The sequence below is a fragment of the Xenia sp. Carnegie-2017 genome, unplaced genomic scaffold, assembly GCF_021976095.1.
Source record: "Xenia sp. Carnegie-2017 unplaced genomic scaffold, XeniaSp_v1 HiC_scaffold_19, whole genome shotgun sequence".
Lineage (NCBI taxonomy): Eukaryota > Metazoa > Cnidaria > Anthozoa > Malacalcyonacea > Xeniidae > Xenia > Xenia sp. Carnegie-2017.
The window spans coordinates 9,516,094-9,538,071 of record NW_025813481.1 but is presented as its reverse complement, the minus strand read 5'-3'; the positions used below and the strand labels follow the sequence as shown (position 1 = coordinate 9,538,071).

The 21,978-nt window shown below is 36.2% G+C and overlaps 1 protein-coding gene and 2 long non-coding RNA genes across 3 annotated transcripts; 2 read left to right on the top strand and 1 right to left on the bottom strand.

Annotated features, from left to right (window-relative positions):
• The first annotated feature begins 6,108 nt into the window (after positions 1-6,108).
• On the top strand, positions 6,109-6,880 carry LOC124439122. Its single transcript, XR_006946284.1, has 2 exons — positions 6,109-6,306; positions 6,707-6,880. It is a non-coding gene; the product is annotated as an uncharacterized LOC124439122 (long non-coding RNA).
• Positions 6,881-13,187: 6,307 nt separating this feature from the next.
• Positions 13,188-15,878, bottom strand: LOC124439419. Its single transcript, XM_046989644.1, has 3 exons — positions 15,829-15,878; positions 13,782-15,219; positions 13,188-13,472 (listed from the first exon to the last, which is right to left on the bottom strand). Exons 1-3 carry the CDS (start codon positions 15,876-15,878, stop codon positions 13,188-13,190), a joined length of 1,773 nt encoding a protein of 590 aa, XP_046845600.1.
• Positions 15,879-15,973: 95 nt separating this feature from the next.
• On the top strand, positions 15,974-16,683 carry LOC124438775. The gene is made up of 2 exons (XR_006946165.1): positions 15,974-16,194; positions 16,389-16,683. It is a non-coding gene; the product is annotated as an uncharacterized LOC124438775 (long non-coding RNA).
• Positions 16,684-21,978: the final 5,295 nt, after the last annotated feature.

Here is a 21,978-nt window from a genome sequence, read left to right as displayed (position 1 = left end):
GCACACAGTTATTGACATGGAGGACCGAATCGTTAGTCAAGATATCAATAATATTACTCACAATCGACTCCGTCGAGACCAAATTTGCTTTTATTCATTAGTATCATAAGTGCTCCGTCTCACAATAAACGAAGAACAGCAGGACGAGAAACATGGATTAAAGAATGCACCAAACGATCTGATGTTGTTTGTAAGTATTTCATTAACGGTAAAGATCCAAGTGGTAATGTGATTCAGGGTGAAGAAAAAGAGAAACGTGATCATGAAAGTCAGTTACATGGACATCTTGTTCGTACAGAAACTCCTGGTGGGTTTACATTTTCGGTACAGCTACTGTGGATATTTCAGTGGGCAACTGATGACTACGATTTCAAATATTATTTACGACTTGATGATGACTATTTTATTTGTTTGAATAAATTGATGTTGGAATTGGCGAGTAATGAAAGACCAAAACACAGCTTTCATTTGGGATGGCTACACTGCGAACTATACGGTATGAAAAATTAAACTTTTTTGTAATTCATAATGCTATCTATGCACACATTTTGGACACAATGGTTACTTTGGCTCGTTACTTCCCTCGTGCAAAATTACGTTGGGATGTAGTCACAAAGTCGCATGAATATAACGTTGAACAAGACTTTTTGAGACCTATACGGTTTGATTGGCTCAAAAACTTTTTGGCTTGTCCATTATTTTCCCGTAATCGACCACGGTCCAAAATGCATAATTTTACAGTCAAACGTAAACAAACCTCGTAATGCAAACAGCAAAACGCAAAATAAACGAAACAAAAAGCCATTTGCGAATTTGATTCGAAGGAAAACACTTGGAAAACAGTTTAATTATTCAGACGATACAATTTGAAACGACTTATTTTTTATGAACGAAAACTAGAAAAGTGAAAGCCAACCGGTAAAAAACAGCTAGGACAAGAATAAAAGCAAGCTTCGTTTCAAGTCAAATAATGCCATATAATAAACCTCTGTTATTTTGTACAAACCTCGCCTTACGGGCTCGGTGTGTACGATAAAACTTCGGTCCGATATTTCTCCGTAAGACCTCGAGCTCGGTTATAAAGGGCTTAATTATAAATATACGTTGGCTGATATGGAAAGCAAAATTATTAAGTGTAACACCAATTTATTGAGACCAGCTCAGAATATTTTTTGCTCTACACAAAATTATTAAGACCAACACAAAATTTTAATATCAACACAAAGTTTTTAAGACCTACACAAAATTTTGAACTCAAGGTAAAATTATTAAAGTCAACACAAAAATACTTAAGCTCAACACAAAAGTATTTAAGCTCAACACAAAATTATTAAGACCAACACGTGGGCAGTGTTTGTCATAGCGTCTGAAAATGACCTTGTGAGATCCTTTAGGATTTTGTCGGATACTATTTATATAAAATCCATATTTAGTATAGATAATAACTTAGATATAATCTATTAGTTTTATGTCTTATTGTGGTATCTTTAAGCCTTTTCTGGCGCACTGTCAACAGGCCTCTCGGAGAAGGTTCCGTGCATTCGCCATGATTACCAAACTATAGAGTAAAGTAAATGGTTTGAACCCAGGAGTATCGTTACATGCTTGTAAATGTCGATCGTCCAGGTTGGTATAGTCCTGAGAAGGACTGTTTTTGTTGTTGTTGACTGACGTTTCGACAACCTTAGCGGTAGTCATTTGACTCTGAAGATGATCACACAGGAATGATCTCTGTTCTTCTATCATATTGATTGATATATGGGCGGAATGGTAACTTGGTATGGACTCTCGTCAATAGGTAGTAGCTCATCCATATCAATTCCATAATTCTGTAATTCAGCTTCATTCATAATACCTTCAATCTCTGAGTATTTTGAATTTATAATCAGCAGAACACCCGAGGTAAAGAGCTGTAGTGGTGTCATGCCATTCTCTGAAGACAAGGGATGGTTCTACCATTGTGTAACTTTTTTAAACATCTGTTTATGTGTGGCATGTAAACATAGTGCAAGGCATAAATGTGGACTTCTTTCAAAGGATCCAAATGTCCAGAGTCCTCTAGTTCACAGAATGCCTTTTCGAAGAAGCTTAGAACACCAGAATATATATCTCGATAAAGTCTTTTGACCCTGGTGTTATGCACAGAACTAGCAATTATAATACTCCATCTTCCTAAGCCTGTACTCAGGCCCAAGCATATAAGAGTAACTTCTACAATGTCCAAACCGTGGTCTCCATCTTAAAGCCCAGTTCCCACGGGGTATACTTTACGTAAGCATTCACGCACTCTACAGCGTTGAATGCGAATAGTACGACTTCGTAATGCTGCCATTAGACGCCTTTCACATATATTTGGTGTAATGTGGCGAACATCTTGAAGAAGGTGCTCTAATTCGTCATCAGTGAAGGCCAATCTCCACTTCGACCGTATCGTAGCGTAACGTAGCAAAACGTGACGTAGCGTATCGTATGCATATACGTGTTACATTCTCCACTTTGGCGGTTTAGACGAACCGTACTGAAACGAAGCATGGCGCGAATTTTGATTATAATCATAACATGGCGGTTGTCAGTAAAAACACACTTCTTTTTTTCTTGTTAAAAAGAAGGATGACTAAAGGAAATAAAAATAAAAAGTCAGTATGGGTACGAAAATTATTTGAAGAACGCAAAACTAAAGGAGAATTCTATTTATTAGTCCAAGATTTACGTTTATTTGATGAAGAATTTTTTTTCAAATATTTTCGTATGACTCCTGTTCAATATGAAGAACTTTTGACTATGATTGCTCCAGAGATACAGAAGTCTTGCTTAACTCGGGAATGTATAGGGCCTAGTGAGCGACGTTTTGTAAAACTCAGGTATCTAACTATAGGAGACTCTCAAACAATCATAGCGATGAACTTTCCAATGAGCCCAACCACTGTTGGACGAATCATCTTTTCAACATGTGAAGCACTGTGGAAAGTACTGTCATTGGTATTCATGAAATGTCCAAGCAATGAGGCAGAGTGGAAGTGCATAGCACAGGGGCTTGAAATTAAATGGAATTACCACACTGTATTGGTGCGCTTGATGGGAAACACGTCGTGATGCAGGCACCAGCTAACTCTGGATCGATGTTCTTTAATTATAAGAAAACCCATTCTATTGTTTTAATGGCTATTTGAAATGCAAACTACCAGTTCATATTGGTTGATATTGGTGACTCAGGACAGAATAGTGACGGTGGTGTATTTTCTTACAGTACAATGGGCGAATCAATTAAGAAAAACAGCTTAGGCAACCCTAGGCCCAAGGCATTCCCTTCTACTCAAAAATGCTATCCATTTGTCATAGTGGCATATGAGGCGTTTCAGTTACAGCAAAATATCATGAAACTGTACCCTAGAGAAGCTCTGGGAATATCTGAGCGGGTATTCAATTATCGGCTGTCTCGAGCGAGGAGGGTAATTGAAAATGCGTTTGGAATTATAGCAGCGCGATTTCGGGTATTTCGTCGACCAATTCGCGCCAGAGTTGAAATGGTTATTCAAATTACAAAAGCAGTAGTCGCTCTGCACAATTATCTTATGGCTGGAAGGTCTTTTTCGCACAGCACAAAATACTGTCCAGCTGGTTTCGTGGACAACGACACAGAAAACGGAAGAGAGCTTGGAGAATGGAGAAAAGTGACACAATCAGATAAGGGTTTAAGAGATGTCAGTAACGCTGGGTCAAACAACTACTCTCGTGATGCAAAGCTTGTTAGAGAAGATTTTAAAAATTACATCATGTCCCCAAAAGGACAAGTACGCTGGCAGTGGAACGCAGTACATGCTACAGTAGATTGTTTTCAAAACGACGATTAACTAAATCAAAGAAACATTTATTAGTTTTGTCACTGTTTTTATAACAAAACGTGGTGGTTAACGCATGCAAACGTAAAGTTATTTGTAACAATAAATTTCTTGAAAAAGTTTAAGGAAAAAAACATTCTGCTACATTTCGTCATCATCTTCAAACTCAGCAAGAACTTGCAATACTTTGATCTTAGCCAATTTGTTTTTCTTTCCAGTCAAATTCCTAAAGGTAGTAACCAAATTGGAACAGAAAAGAATGTTCTGGTCTTCTGGGTTAGTTGTTATTTTTGAATCACCATTTCTAGCATATGCTATATCATTGGCAAGGCTTAAAGCCAAAAGATCGCCAATCCGATCTGATCGCCTTTTCCGAGTCTTTTGAAGAGGTTTTGAGTCTGAAATTTCTAGATTTGAATGGTCCACAGTGATTGGTGTAAATGATGTAAATGGTCTATCCTCATCGGTGGAGAGCACATCAGGATTCTCGGCAATTTCAATTGGGATGTTGGTTTCAGTTTTTCGTTCAGTCATCACATCGCGCATAAACATAGTTGTTTAGTATCGAATTTAGGAGCCATAACTAAAACAATAAATGGGGAGGTGTCTTTATTCTTATATTCAGTAGAGTCAGACTGATTTCTTTTGAAAATGATTTAGCTTTCTAAAGAAATCACTCAAGCTCAAATAAATATAAGAAAAAACAAACCTCCCCTCTCCCAATTTAGTTCTCTAGCTATGGCCCATGCCAATTGACTTAGTTTTAACCCCAATAAGAAGGAATGCACCAGTATTTTTTTACAGTCTAACACCAGACAAGACGTTCTTAGGATGTGAATGGTTTGCACCATAGACAAAATGTAAGAAGAGTATCATAAGGAAATTGCAATATAAGGATGGTTACAGGTACAATGCAGAAAAAAATAGTGAGCTACACTAAATTTAATCTGGAATGTTGCAAAATGGACATATTTAATCTTACCATGAATATCAACTTCCATATAAAGCTCATTTAATACTATCATTTCTTAATTAACTGGCATTTTGATGATCAGTGTCATGTCACTGTGATAATTGCATGGGTGAGTATCACATTTAAATAATATAATGTTTTAATAAACAGAAGGTGTAATATGTACTGTTTGCTTATTTTTACTCATAACGGCTCTGTTGTATAAGTTTTGTTAACTGAAGTATTGAATAAAATAAAGCAAAACGCACATAACTAGATATTTCTAATCAAACACATTTAAATAGACATAAATTTATACCCAACAAGTGGCAGTTAATATAGCAATACAATTTTCACACTCAATAGTTAATGTAGGACACACTTCAATTGCAAAAGCTGGACCAAGAACTGTAGTGATTACATAAATGGCTACTGTATTTTATTACAGAGTTTTACCTGTTTTATAAATTTAAGGATTTTTTGCTTATGAAAACCAGGTATCTTGTTCTTTTAGGTTCCAAAAGTTTAAGCTAAACTATATTGTTAAGATAACATACCAGGTACATACAAAGCAGCAGAAATTCGTCGCAATGCTTCCAGTTTCCTTGGTTTGTCTTTATGCAACTTTGACGAAACGTTCCAGATGCAATGGTATTTTCGCACTTCTTCGATTAAGTTAATCAAAAATTGAGGTTCTTGTACATTTATAGCGCGAGCAGTAGATTCGCTGTTACTTCTATTGAAAAATTCCACAATTACGTAATTCCAAATCTTGTCCACATTCTTCTCATCCACTTAATAACTCTTCGTTCACTTGGTGGTATTGGAGTAAACTCCAACTGTTGATGTAGTGATGACACACACGTCAAGTCTCCTTGGTGACAAATGTGGGAATTTATAACATGTTTGAAAATTATTAATTTCGGAAACAGAATGTGAAACTATATTACAAACTAAAACTTTTACCTGTATATAAAAAATACAAAATTGAGCAGATCTTTTCGACCGCCATTATAGTTATAGAGATTTTTTTTCAATTTTTAGATGCAACATGGCTGGATGAGTCTTTTCTTCTTTTGACTTCTGACATTGTCGAATTATTTTTTAAAAGGAAAGACAGTTTGATGTGCTACGTTTGGGAAAGTTAGGCTGTTGGCTATTGGTTGAAAGCTATCGCAAATCAAACAACGTTTTCACATAATGGGAGGCTAGTTCATCGCCTGATTTTCAGTCAGATAAGGATGTCAAGAAAAGAAACGAAATTTGTAGTTCAATTATTCGTATTCACCAAAGTTACCCTGATCAAATGAGGCTCTACTGGAGTGTTTATAAGAGAGAAGATAATGTTACACACCATGAAATTACTAAAGTCGTATACAATTGTCATTTTCAAATCAACATGAATTACATGGCTTGGAAAAACCAAGAGCTGTGGTTTTCTGAACATAAGCCATACAAAGACAATCCTGCTTGGAGAGATAAAAGTAAATATGTCGGTAGACGTGGAGCGTAAAGGTACAGCAGAAAGCATATAATTTACTTTTTTGTAATGACTGTGAAATGCAAATGTGTTTTTTTTACTATAATATATAGTGGACTCGGCCTGCGTAGCCAGACCACAAGTTTCAGTCTTGCATTTTTTGGATTGAGTCTTTTCTATAGAAATGTACTGTTTTCACACTGCATGTGAACTGACAAAAAACCCGTACATGGCAAATAAAATATGTAGGTTGTTTACGCTAATTGCTCAGCAAAAAAAGGGCTTAGAGATGTATTGTTTCGTATGTTCTTTACCTCGATGTATTTTCTTGGAACTCCTATCTGTAAGCAATTTTTTTCGCCCCTTCATGTCAGTGGCCAAAGCCAGTCCAATGCAATGCTGATGTTCATGAAAATCAATTTTTGTATTTTTTAGACTGGCAATTCAATTGACTGTCTTTCTGTGAATGAACATAAAAAAGTTTGTAGGAATCAAGTAGGTTTCTGCTGTTTGCAACACGCTCATTAGCGTAGCCTTTCACTACAAGTATACATGTCATTGTTTGCTCATTATTAAGATAATCTGTGAATAAATTTTAAAGGGGTGAAACTTGTCAATTGCATCTGACCATTTAGTTACATATTCTAATGATCATTCTCTATGGCAACATATTACCTATGTAAGAATTATAGTCACGACTTATTGTGAAAGTCATCATACAAGTCATTGAAATGAATATAACTGGACGCTACCTTTTCCTGCTATAATATTGAAGCCGCTTCTCACCAGTCTTTCCACGCAATAGAAACACCCGGCCGGGCGGCCAAACTATTTCTTCTATGAGCACTATTCAAATACCGGACAACTATATACTAGTGTCTTTTGATGTGAAATCACTGTTCACCAGCATTCCACTTAATCTGGCACTTACTTGTACAAAAACCCTCATTACAAACACCACGGACGTACTGCCATTACCGACAGAAGACATTATGGAGCTACTGGAGCTCTGCCTCACCTCGACTAACTTCCAGTACAAAGGTACACAATACAAACAATTACATGCAACAGCAATGGGCTCACCCGTTTCTGTTGTAGTTGCTGAAATTGTAATGCAATCTATAGAGGAACGGGCGCTCACGACTTACAAACATGCACTACCTTTTTGGTTCCGCTACGTAGATGACACAATCACAGCACTACATGCAGCCGAGATTGATGACTTTCGCACTCACATCAACAAACAGAACACCACATACAATTTACTAAAGATGTCAAAGAAAACGGAACTCTTCCTTTTCTCGACTGTATGGTAAAACATGACAAGCAAAAACTACGAACAACAGCTTATCGCAAGCCAACACATACTGATCGACTTCTAGACCAATCATCTTACAACCCTACATCACACAAAGCCACCACAAACAGAACATTAATAAGACGTGCACAAATCATATGTGGTTCACCGGACGCTCTACACAATGAAAAAAACTATCTCAAACGTGTCTTTGACAAAAACAACTATAACTCTGACTTTATCAAACGCAATACTTACAAACCCAACGAAACTAAGAACGCAGTGACAACAGCAACGTTACCTTACATCAAATGTACGTCTGAGACTATCTCGCCTATCATACGACCATAAAACATACGTGTCCCACATAAACCAATCTTAACGTTACGACAAGTACTAACGAACATAAAGGACAAAGAACAACCCAACGAACGACAAGGTGCAGTTTATAAAGTAAACTGTTCCGACTGCCACGTCTCCCATATCGGGGAAACTTTCAGGAACTTAAACATAAGACTTACTGAACACAAACGAGCTACTAAGAAACAAGACAAAACTAATCACATTGCCGAACATCACCGAGCATCACAAAGCACAACATTGACTGGGACTCGGCAAAATGCATTACTTACAGTACTGACTATAGACAACGGCTTACATTAGAAAGTTGGTATACCAACTTGGAAAAAACCCCCCTGAACAGATCGCACCAAAGGATTGAAAGATTATGGAGGGAAACCGTCTTGTTGCCAGTCGATTTGTAAAAAATATTTTTATATTTGGAAAAGCAAGGTGTTTTTGACCCGGACAATGAATTTCATTTATTTGCCTTACATTTAGTTTACCGGCACCTTACAAACGACTTATTCACAATACAAACAAACGATCAACTAAAAACATTTCACTTCACACTAATTCACAATGACAATACACAATTGACAACCACACATTTCCTGTACACACAATACAATGACGTAAGAACCAAATAACAAATACGGCTAACCTGACGTTTACTCCTCATTTGACTCTGAAGATGACTACCGCTAAGGTTGTCGAAACGTCAGTCAACAACAACAAAAACAGTCCTTCTCAGGACTATACCAACCTGGAGGATCTACATTCACAAACATGTAACGATACTCCCGGGTTCAAACCATTTACTTTAAAAAAAACTTTGTTGCTTCGAAGTAAATAATTTTTTAAGATCATTAACCAAGGCTAAAAATTCTTGATTTGATAATGATTTATCGTTTGGAAATGCCAAAAGAAAGGTCTATTTCTTTGACATAAAAAACGTACAGCCTTCGAGTGACTTTTTTCACGGTCGTGATGAAAAACTCGTTGTTATTACTTATGAATACAACAAATACAACCTTTTACACATAAAATCTGTTATTGTTTGCACATGTTTTTGCTGTTTAGGTGTGAAATTTTGACTAATGAACCTGCAAAACCTTCATGCCGCAAAAGTGTTTTCAGTTGCGTTTGTTTACAGACAACAGACTAACTCTTTCGCTCAAAATAAAACTGTGTATATGTGAAAGCACATTGGTTACAGTCCCAATTACAAAATTTCTTCTCAAAACCATAAAAACTCAAAAACAAAATCTTTCTTTGAAATTTGTTTCGTACATCACAATCAAAAATAAATTAAATAGTTTTTTTTCTTCTATACAGCAACACTCTCGCAAGTGAATAATATATAGTCGTGAATCACGAATGAATCTAAAATAATCTGAAGGTAGCGTTGCAGTGATATTCCTTTCAATCATCTGAGGACTTACGTGCTTTTGGCAACGTGTTATCTTCGATGTCTATGAACTGATCAATCTAAAGGCTGATTTCCATTCAGTGTAAATTGTCGCGCGATCAACTTTTTCCGATCACTTTCTTTTCAATTGTAACTCTCGACCGGAACCGTTTCCCACTGCTGCACACAGTTCAAAAGAAAGTGATCGCAAAAAGTCGATCGCGCGACAATTTGCACTTTGTATGGATATCAGCTTTAAGTTGTTGTATGTAAAACATATTTATAACGCCATTTCCTGGTTCATCTATCTTTTATTCTATTAGAAGAATAGCTTTATTCATATTTGTATGCGTCTCTTACCCATGCAAACCTATCTTAAAATGCTTGACATAAATTACAATCTTTGACTTCTCAGTTGTTAAAAACACGGTAGGATGTCTTCTGTGACAAGAAAAAAAAAGTTGCCACGAGCTGCTGGAGCCAGTTTTTTTATTAAAAAAGGAAAAAATTCCCAAGTTAAACTAAAAGACGAGCACTTTGTTTTTGTTTCTTTCGACGTCAGCAAATGGGTTTTTTTCTTTTCGTTTTACTCAAATTCGTCAACCGCCTCAGCAAGGCCCGTCACAAGACGTTCAATTTTGTTGTAAGCTTATTAAATTAATGTTTATTTCATCGTTTCAACGACTCAATTTTTTTAATACTTGTTCAGTCATTTTTGGGTTGCTGATTTGTTTTGATTTGGTCTTAATCAAATCTTCATTTCAAAATCTTGTTTAACTGGAGATTAGTATTTCTATTTAGTCAATTGGAATATGTTGCATTACAGTAGCCAGCCCGACTTAATTTTTACTATCGCGCCATGCAAATATTTTTGTGTCAAATGACCGTGAAAATAAATGAATAATGGTAATCCTTAAATATCTACTTCACAGTAGTACATCTACTGGCTGGCTACGCTAAACAGATACTAAAATGGAGTTTTTGTTATATTTACGTTTGACTATGCAACACTTGTATGTATGAATGCGAATGTAAGTCAGATGAAAAACACTCGAAAAGTGTGTTTTATCCAAATGACACAATTTTAGACGATTTATTTTTATGCAGACCATGCAGATGTGCTTGGTCTGCATAAAAATACTTTAGTTTGATATTTCTTGGTTAGTATCTCGAGTTCATTAATAAGAGCATACTATAGTAAAAAAATTCATGGTAACTCAATGAATATATTCCATGCAGAAGCTCGAGCATTTAATGCTAAAGGCTGAAACACACTGGGCAGTCGCTTCAGTCGCGCGTCCAAAGCGAATTGATGCGCACGCGTCAGTCGCTTGAACTCTAGAAACACACATGCAGCGACCATCGCGACATTTACCGTGGCGTCTATTGAACATGGCGGTGATTTTAGTTTGTTACAGACACAGATATCACTTAAACTTTTTATTTCGGCCTTTATTATAGCTACTAATATATGAATATTTACTCAGTACAAACTACTATGTGGAGAAAAGAGAACAAGCCAGTTAAAACACGCCAATATGATCATAGCACATTACGCGTATATCGTGGATAATCCTATTCTGTGCATTTAGGTTGTGCATTAGGGTTCCAGTTTGTAGCTCCTATTGTCCCTATTTGATAAGTCATATAAAAACTGAAAGATTCCAGTGTGAATTCACTATATATTGCTTTCGTTTTCCAAGGTATAATCTATAAATTTCGTATGATCACAGAATAGATACATACAGAAGCGCCACTCAGCGAAAAATCTGTCCCCTACTTGTACGCAGTTCTTAAGTGCGCATCTTTTGCGTCCGCCATTACTCCAGCCAGATAAACTGGCCAGAATGTATATAGATTAATATTATGAAGAGTTGTTTTTCGAAAATTTGACGAATTCAAATTCACTTATGGACAAAATTTTTAATGCCATCGGATAGGATACTACGGTGGCCTATATCCGCCATGGCAAAATATTTCAATTACAAATCTAAAACATTAGTAACTACGTCACAAAGTTAATACTCACGGCAAAACATATATACTCACGGCAAAACATATATACTCACGGCAAAACATATATACTCACGGCAAAACTTTATTCCTTTATATTAGTACTGCCGGTTGCTTTCTTTGACAATATGGCGGATGAAGAACAACCTCAACCTGATGTCGTTGACGAGAAAGGTTTGATAGAATACTATTTCTATAAGGGATTTGAGTACAAAGATATTATTTTATTTTTAAATACTTATCGCAACATCGAAATAAGCAAAAGAACGCTTGAAAGAAGACTGCAAAAATTTAATTTGCGACGTAAAAACCCAGTGTATGATATCAATTTGGTCACTGAAGAGATTAGTCGTTTGTTAGATGGGCCTGGCTGTATTCCTGGTTATAGACATGTGTGGCATTGCCTGAAATTAAAAGGCTTTCAGGTACCAAGAATAATTGTGGAATTATTGCTTCGACAGCTAGACCCTGAAGGATGTGAAATGAGAAAAATATATAAGTTGAAAAGAAGAGTTTATGTAAACGAAGGTCCCAATGCAGTATGGCACGCTGATGGCTACGACAAGTTAAAGCCATATGGCTTTGCTATCCACGGCTGCATTGACGGGTGGAGCCGAAAACTTTTGTGGCTATTTGTGACGCGATCTAACAACTATCCTGATAATATTGCTTCTTATTACCTTGAAGCTGTGGATAAGTATGGGGGCTGTCCTGTTGAATTAGTAACTGATTTGGGTACCGAAAACGGTAAAATGGCTGCAATTCAATCATTTTTCTGTGATAATGAAAATGCTCACAGATATGTTGGATCCCCAAGAAATCAACGCATCGAAAGTTACTGGTCTATGTACAGGAAAACCCAGTCTTCTTGGTGGATTAACTTTTTTCAAGGACCTTGTTGACTATGGCAGACTTAACATGTCGAACGAATTTGAGAAAGATTGCTTGTGGTTTTGTTTTGCACGCCTTATTCAAAAACATTTGACTGAAACATGCGAGCATTGGAATACACATAAGATCAGAAAGTCCAGGCATTACACAGTTGATGGAAGACCAGATGTGCTGTATTTTTTACCACATGGTAAGGGAGGAGAATCAAATCTTATTGTGTCAGTAACAGATGACAAAAAGTCGTATGCAAGAAATCATCTAATTGAATCGGAGACCTTTAACTTGTATTTTGAATACATTGAATATGTAATGGTTGATAAAAGATTTAATATTCCTAAAAATTGGAGGGAAGCGCTGGAACTTTTTGAAAACATTGTCGCTATCTCCAAAGGTGCTTATGGAGATTAAGTATTTTTAGTTAGGCAGATTTATTTACATGAAAGCTACAATTAGCGAAAACAATTAAAGAACAGCTCAAACGTATATTAAACAATATCACTTTATGTGTCTTATTGTGTGTTTATAGATATAAGAACTCATAGTCAATGCCAACTTTAAGATTTATTTAAGAAACAGATTTACACAACAGATGTCATGCTAAGGCTTTGCAAATGCTTGTCCCTTGCAGTAAGCAAGTAAAAACAAATCAATGAATTCTTTCTCTGTTTGCATGTGACGTGTTGGAAATGTAATTTCTTTGGCACATGCTCCAACTCTTGGGAAACAAACAGTGTGCTGAGGGTTACGCTGCATGCACTCATGGTCAAACAAAACTGTTATACCAAATTTCTCTCCTCCAACTGGTTTGTGCCGTTGGCCAGTAATCCATTGCATGATACCAGCAACTGACAAATCAGGTGATTCAAAATTATCTGTAGAGGGGGAGTGATTCAATCTCTGGGATTGTTTGATTTGCTGACAAGTTGCCCAATTCATGATCATAATTCCACGCAACTGCACTTTTTTTAACCAGATACACGGCCATCATCAAATGACAACAAAGTATCCTGGAAAAAGTCTATAATAGATTCTTCGACTTTCTTTCTAGAAGAACCGTCTTCTGAGTACATAGGATTTATAATGGAGAGTAAGTAATTGGCATCAGGTTCCAAAGTTTTCTTGAAGTTGCCATTGACAAATAGTGGCTTGCAAGCTTCAGGGTCATTCTTGATTAAGTCAGGTAGCCCATATGCTTTCATACCACCAAGAAACTCATTCATATACAAAGTTCTACGATTCAGGAGACTAACCTAACAAAATAGCACATTTAAAATAGTTACTATGAGTTTTAAACCTTAACTTTGATTTCTATTCTGAGGCTACTGCTAACTTTAAAACTGGAAAATAGAGCTCAACATGTATGAGATACTTTTTTCTATAAAAAGTATGTAAAAGTTGTCAAATTTGTCATATGTTTATCAACTTTAGGTGGTTATTATGAACAGCACCATGACCTTAAAAACTCTCATTACATGCATTTAAGACAAGCTTCACAAATCATTGTTAGTCATTTAAAATTCTATATTTTCAAACCATGTAACACAGTGAATATCAAATACCTTGATTGAACCAACAATTGCTTCAATGTTTTGTTTATTCACTGGACCTGTATAACCATGCTCAAGAATGGTATCAACATAGTCTTCACATGATGATTCAATTTGCTTTATTAACTGATGCTCTTTTGGTGACAGATCACTTGCTTTGATGTTGTGAATATCTACACCCTTAACCATCATATCGAAAGTAGCTTCATCAAGGAAACATGGAGGTGGCCCCCCTTGAGCCATGGATACTGCAGCTATCTCTCCACAAGTATGGTAATTGCTATTCTGGACATGTAGAGTAGAATCAACTGGAAAACCATCTGGAAGCATCATTTTTTCTATTTCTCTGGTAGCTTTTTCTAAAAATTCTTTGGCCATTGCGCCAGAATCAATACCATCCTCTCCAATAATGCGAACTCTAAAAATTCTTGTAATAGGGGTTTTCTTCGCTTCCCTTTGCCACAAAGATAACAATCTTGTCAGGCTGATTCCTCTTCGTACTACCAAGAAAAATTGGTCCAATTCAGCATCTACCTTGTCACCCAGTTTTTTGACAACATCTACGGGATCTTTTAGTATTTTTTCATAAACTGAGCTGACTGCTTCAGGATTCTTGTGAATGAATAGAGGAGATGCATAAGCTTCTGTATCAAGTTGATATTGCAGTTTCTGGGCAACTTTTGCATCTTCACATACCCTCTCTGATTCTTCAGTGTTGCACAATTCACGAATCGAATCCTGCTGATAAAACTCATCTTCTTCATACATAGTATCAAAAAGTTTGTCCTCTTTGTGGCAGTTGAATTGGTCAAAAATACCTTCGGAAATATTGTGGTCTTCCAAGGTGCAAAGGTACATGGTAATTCTTTTAAAATCTTTTCCTATCTCAACTTTATAATTGTCAAGTTGGAAAAAATCTTTCGTTCCAGGCATCAGCTGAGCATGACTTCCATCTTCATAAACCAATATATGTTCTTGGGTGTCATCAAACTTTCGATCAAATGCTTTGTATTTTTCAACAGCTTTATCCAGTATGCTTCGATAATTGGAGGTCTTTGGAACAACAACCGGAAGTTTTTTACCCCACACGGCTTTTAATTCATTGCCTACAATTTTCATCAGACCAATGTTGATTGTGACATTTTGATCACTATTATCATTGACTTTTTGTTTTTTCTTGGGGCGAAAAGTATGTCCAGAAATTTGCTCTTTGGACTTACGTTGCATGTAATCTTCAAGCGACAAAGTTTTTGGTTCACCTGAGATTACTGACCTGCCAAAAGATCCCTTTTTGTTGGAGCTACAGGTTGCATTGCATATGGATGATTCTCCTTCGCTGGAAGATGTTTGTGGCTTCCAGTCAGGTGGACCAATCTTTGATTGATCAGCCTGGCATTTCCAGCAGTATTGGGATGTGCTTCTAATTTTTGAAGAGCAATTGCAACAAAACCTAATCAGTAGATGAAATAGAAATGCAGATTATGAAAAAGTTTATAAAAAATTGCCTAATCATTTCTACCAAAAGTGGCCTGAAACTAAAGGATGTTAAAACTTTGCAGCGAGTCGTTATCCAAAATCACGTCCGTTACAAGTTGTGCAATTCGGATATAACAAAAACAATATCTTGAGAAAGAAATGCATAAACTGTTTTAGAAAATACACTGTCATCTTAAAAGTTCTGATGAATGAAAATATAATATAAGGCTAAAATTTTCGAGTCATGTGCACTTTCAAAGACCACTGTCAAAGACGTATAAGATTCAAATTCTTATAGGCAATATAAGAGCAAGCAAGTTGTCCACTATTTGCACTCAAACTATCAGAATTTCCTTCTAACTGGACAAATGTCCATTGTAGCGTTGACCTTGTCTGAGCGTTGCTTTCAAGCCATATCAACGCAGAGTTGACACAATTCAAACGCTCTTGCCTCATCCAACTCATCATGTGAACAAAGCAGTAAAATGAGAATAATCAATCTGAGGAATTTCAGGTAACATAATTTTCAATCAAACATAACCAATCAAAATAAAAAGCTAGAAAAATTTCCGTTCATACTTACACAAAGTCGCTAGATGATGGCGAACTTTCTTTTCTATGATCCGCCGCCATGTTGATCATGTAAATGCATATGAAATGAACAATTGAACATATGATTCAGGAAGTGCCAAATAAAAAGCCATTTCCGGTTTAATTCTTAAAGTTTTGCCGTGAGTATATATGTTTTGCCGTGAGTATATATGTTTTGCCGTGAGTATATATGTTTTGCCGTGAGTATATATGTTTTGCCGTGAGTATATATGTTTTGCCGTGAGTATTAACTTTGTGACGTAGTTACTAATGTTTTAGATTTGTAATTGAAATATTTTGCCATGGCGGATATAGGCCACCGTAGATATAGGCCACCGTAGGATACCAAGCATATGAGGTGAGAAACAGTTTTGTTGTAAAATACGTTCGTCAAATATAATTTTACGGGTTTTATAGTTTCTTGCCTTGAATTGTATGCGAGATCCATGTTTAGAACGTCTCTTATATTGAACGGCAGTTGCCCTAAGAATTTATAATTTAGGACAAAAGTAATAAATATATTTAATGTGATTCCATTTCTGTATTTTCTAGTAAAGAGTTTCCTATTAGACTGGTCAACGGATTTGATAGAAGCGATAAAACGACCTACTGTGCGTAAAGAACGTTCTTCAGATGAAGACGTTATTAGTATAAAATTTGGACTAAACTAATTTATATTTGATTCTTGAATCGGGGCTTTTTATTTGCAATGTAGCTTGTCTGCATAATTGTAATTGAAAGTTTTTATTTGTAATTGTATATTGAGTTCCTGTGGCTATCATGTCTGTCAAATTTGTATTAACTTACAAATAAAGATGTTTTTTGTTGTCTTATTTTTAATAAACAATATATGAAATTACAATTTTTTAAAGAATGAAGTTATTGATAAATTGTTACAATTAAATTAACAACTTTACCATTATGTCAAACATATTGTCAAGCTCCTACAGCTTACCTCTTTGGTTAAACTTCACTTGTGAGTTGTGACCAACAATTGTATGTGAAAAATGATTAGAATTATGTTTGATTCACCGCATTGATCAACCAGCAGAGAGAAATTATTGCAACAAAGGGCTCGAAAATTTAATTTTTGCTAAAATCCATAAACTTCATTCAGTAAATTAAAATTTTTATTGTAAGTAATCATGTCACAAACAGAACTTATTCTGACAAAACCCAGTTATAGTTACTCTTAATGCCATTATTTAAATTGTAATACTTTACACAGTAAAATATTTACCAAAAGGTGAAATACAGATACACCAGAAAACTTTTTTAAAATATTTGACAGGGGGAAACTGTGCCAAGCCAACACTAATGCAATTCACAAAAGCATTCAGGAAGCTTTTTTATGTTCACTTCTCACATCATCAATAAGCATCTATGTCAAATATATAAATAATCTCCTGATTGAATTTAAAAAGGCAGAAATAACAAAGTTAAGTCATGTCGACCATATGGCAGTATATGTTTTACAAATTGCTATTCAAGCACTTTATTGGTGGAGGCCAACATGCTGCTGCTTATGTTCCAACTTGCTCAAAAAGTCATTCAAGCTTCACAAGTCACAACTGTGATGAATACAAAATATTTTAGCATCAGATGACTTTCATAGTGGCCATGCAGCATCGCTTCTGATAGTTTAAAACACCTGGGTAGACAATTTTGGTGATTCGAATGTCCTGCCAAACGTTGTTTGCAATATATAAACTAACTGGAGGATAATTTGATTTGTCACTTGTTTCAGCCACGACCGAGATTTCAAATGTTAGAACAAATGTCTTCAAGATTCTCTGCAGAATTTTTATACGATAAAATTAAAACTGACGACAAACCATATACCGAGTACGCATCTCGTCAGATACATATCTACTTTGTAAATATTCCGAATAAACCCTCATTTATCAAAACGGACGTCGAATTAATGATAAATTGTTGAGAGCTTGATGTGTTAACTGTATCCACACAAAAAATATTTAAAAAATGGCAAATCTATAGAAATATTTGGGTTTATTTGCCAAAACCCATCCGTAGAACTATATATTATATTGCGATCTGGCTGCATTTATCTGGCTGGAAACATGGCCGCCGTGTAAAGTTGCCCGGATGCTGGGGACACGAACATCAAAGGTTCCGACATCGAGTGGCGCTTCTGTATGTATCTATTCGATAGATATAGTAGGACTAGATTGCTAACGAGTGTGACGTAATATAAGACTTATTAAGACGGCAGCGTGACATTCATGATAAATCCAAGATGGCGCGGGAACCGGGCAAAAAACTTGGGGCTACTATTAGGCAATTGTTGTTTTTTGCAGTTTATTACGTTTCAGTGTTTTCAAACTCCTCCAATCAAGTTTTATTGGAAACAAAGCGTTATTAATAATGTTTTGAAGCCATATTGGACAATTATTATTGGAATACAGGCGAAAATATCGCTTGCGAAGTGTTGTGTAAATTGGTCGTTTGGTTGTCTCGAGGCGTTTGTCTACCAAACTAAACGGATTTCGTCTGCTTTAGTTCTCATAATTGTTCGTCCACATTGAAATACATGATATTGAATACATACAGAAAGATGGGAAAATTAATCTTCATCGAAGACTTTATTTGCTGCTTTTACTACTTTTACCAATGAGGAGGAACTGGAGGATGGACTTGTAAGCTTGCCATAGGTCTTGAAAGTGGTTAAGCTTGACTTTAATGAACCTTCATGACAGTATGAGTGATCAGGTATGAGAGGTTGGTCATCCTTCTCTATGGTTAAGGCAGTTGCACATTCAGCACACTTGATGCAACTTGTAATTTTCTTGGCTATGTATCCACTGATATAGGTCAGTACATCATCATGCCAAAGAGTGGAACTGTTTAATAATGCTGAAACTCTCCTATCAACATTTTGTGTCTCTAATAATGTGATGCAATTTAGACATTTGTAGTTATAAAATTGTATTGCCATTGGAAACAACTGATATCATAGATGGTGTTGTAGCTATAGCATAATAAAAACATATACTATAACTAAGTATGATAAGCATAAAAGTCACATATATTTTATTCACAGCTATATCTTATAATAATCTCAGCCATAGCCAGCATTTTTGTTTGCTCATGCTATCTCAATCTTGCTGTGTTCACTCACTGTAAAAACAATAGATTTCTAATGAAATGAGCAATGATGCAGTGAAATTTACATAGCAAGTGTAAAACATTCATTCTGGATATGCCACCAATGACATCCATATCAAATATTTCATAAGATAATATATAAATTTAATGAACACCTTAGCTCTGGTAAAAAATACTTTATACAGAGCTTTATAACTCTCTCAAAAAATAGTATTGTAACAGTATCTTGGGTTATGTGTTTGAATGTAATTATGTCAGATTTTGAAATAACCACTGTTAATATAACAAGCTCCTGAACATAAGTTCCTTCTCTTTCGTTGAACCTCTTAGCTGTAAGATCTCATCAGTATAGCCAATGCTCCTGCATACAATTACTTGAGATGAGGTAAGTTTCCTTCAGTTAAGTTTACTAACTTTAATAGCTTCACTAAGATCTTGTCAGTAGATAATAGTGCTGCAGTGTTATGTATCTCCTTACTCCTCTTTTCATTCATTCAAAGTCGGATAGCCTTTCCAAACCGTGTTTGAATCTCACATATCTCACATATCAGTACGAGTACAGTGGGAGTGCTTTCTCGAATAAGTCGCTTTTTTGTCAGAAATATTCAGATTGATTCCCCAAACGACCAATTTACACAATATTTCGAAAGTGATATTTTCACCCGTATTTCAATTATAATTGTCAAATATGGTTTCAAAACACTTGAAATAAAGATTTGTTTCCAATAAAACTTCATCGGATGAGTTTGAAAACAATGAGAAGAAGAAAATTGCGAAAAACATCAATTGCCCTATAGTGACTCCATGTTTTTTGCCCGGTTCCCACGCCATCTTGGATTTATCATGGATGACACGCAATATGGCGGCTCGTTAGCAATCTAGTCCTACTATATCTATGATCTATTCTGTGGTATGATGCTTATGACAGGAAATATGATATGCATTTAGGAAGTTAAAATGTATCTATTGGCCAATCAGTTTAAAGCGACTGAAGCGACCAAAGTCAAAAGTTCAACATGTTGAACTTTCAAAGCGACTAGCTGACGCGACTACGCTACTAGCTTAGTAACCACGCAAAGCGGTAGTTTTAGACGCGCGACTAAAGCGACTGCCTAGTGTGTTTCAGCCTTAATACTGTAGATTTCCTTCAGTCCAATCAGTCTGGTGTGTGTGTACCTGCTTTAGAAAGCCAAGTGCTAACAACTAAGGGCAACGATTTGTTATGCAATAGCTCATGCGATCTTTCCACTTTATCGCCGTCTAGCCACAAATGACTGGACGCCAGGTTTTATATCTATGCTGCCGATACCGTAGTGCATTATCTCATCATCCTGATTGAGAAAGGCCGTGTAGCCATAAAGGGGTGGACACCAGGTTTGATATCCATGCTGCTAATGCCGTAGTGCATTATCTCGTCGTCTTGATTAGTAGAGTAGACAATGATATCGTCATTTGTGTAGCAATCTTCAAGAACTCATTTAGACAAGTTGTGAATTCTATTTGAGGTGCTGGAAAATTATATTTGCGTTATGTTCCTGTCGATGTAATTTTACAATATCTTGCAAGCGAAGGCAAAAAAAAATGCGTTGTATGCTTAGTGGAAAATCCATATTTCTGAGAAGTACAAAAGAGCCAACTCCCTTTTCTTCCTGCAGCCGAAAATGCGTTTCCGCAAATTAAGCGTTTTGTCATAGCTATGGGCCTGTTCACAGTGGTCGTTTAGATCGATCTGAGATCGATCTAACGTAAAGCGAGCTAAGTGTGAACCTTCGCTAAAATTTGAGATCGATCTCAGTCAGCTCGCTTCGAAAGGTGGTCTGAGATCGATCTGAAATCGATCCGGTTTATATGTGAACGTAAGTGAGCTTATTTCGATAGAACAGTTTCGCTCCCATGCCGTTTCCGCAAAAACGCAGACATTTTTCTTAAAATTGAAAATCAAAACAGAGAAAAAGCTTGGAAAATGGCGCAAAAACGAGAGGTTTGGTCAGAAAAAGACTGTTTAGCCCTCCTCTCAGCGTACGGTACAGAAGAAATTCAACAAAAGTTGAAAGGTACCCACAAAAACGCTGATATTTATAAAAGGGGATAGATCGTGATTGAACGCAATTTAGAACTAAATTTAAGCATATGAAATCTGAATACAAAAAGTTCAAAGACACATTATCACGATCAGGAGCTGGGAGAGGCAATGAACCTAAATTCTTTAACGTTATGGACAGTTTCTTGGGTGACAGACCGGAAGCAAGGGGTCTAAAAAACGTCATCGATACATCTGATGAATCAACGTGTTCATCAGCTGATGCTGAAATAAAAAGCATTAACAGGCATGATGATGATGGTAAGTTATCGTGGATGAGTTGGTATCAAGTGGGTTTTTTTTTGCAAAAGAAAATATTGGTTTTGCGTTTCATAGCAGACGAGCTTACAAGAAAATACGGACATGGGATCTTCATTGAAAAAAATGTCCTCACTACGATGAGTTTGTGGAGCTTAGGCAGCAGGAGCCCATGTTGGAAACAGCACTGCAGTATACGCTGATGATGACAGACTTGTTTGCCCATATTGCGATTACATTGAAGCAGGTGAATAGTAGAGCATTGCATGTGTGTACTATATTTTGTTTTATTACGTCGTAACATTTATGAGATATGTTATGTAGATGTTAGTAATGCAGATGAGAAGTTACCTAGTGAAGAAAATGAGAAATCCCAACCATCTCAAAGTGAAAACAAATCAGTGCCAAGGAAAAGAATACCAAGGGGAAAGGGAAAGCCCTCCAGCATGCAAGTGGCATTCGAGAATGCAATGAAAGAGCATAACAAATATCTCAAAGAGTCCGATGAAATGTTTTTTTCAGAAATGAAAAAAGAAGCAGAAAAAGAGCAAGAGTTACAAAAGGAAGAGCTTAATGTTTATAAGGAGTCAATGTCACTTCTTGCAAATGCAATAGCAATGAGGTCTCAGCTTGTGCAACAACCATTCTACAATGTTCACCATGATGCTGAAAGTCAAC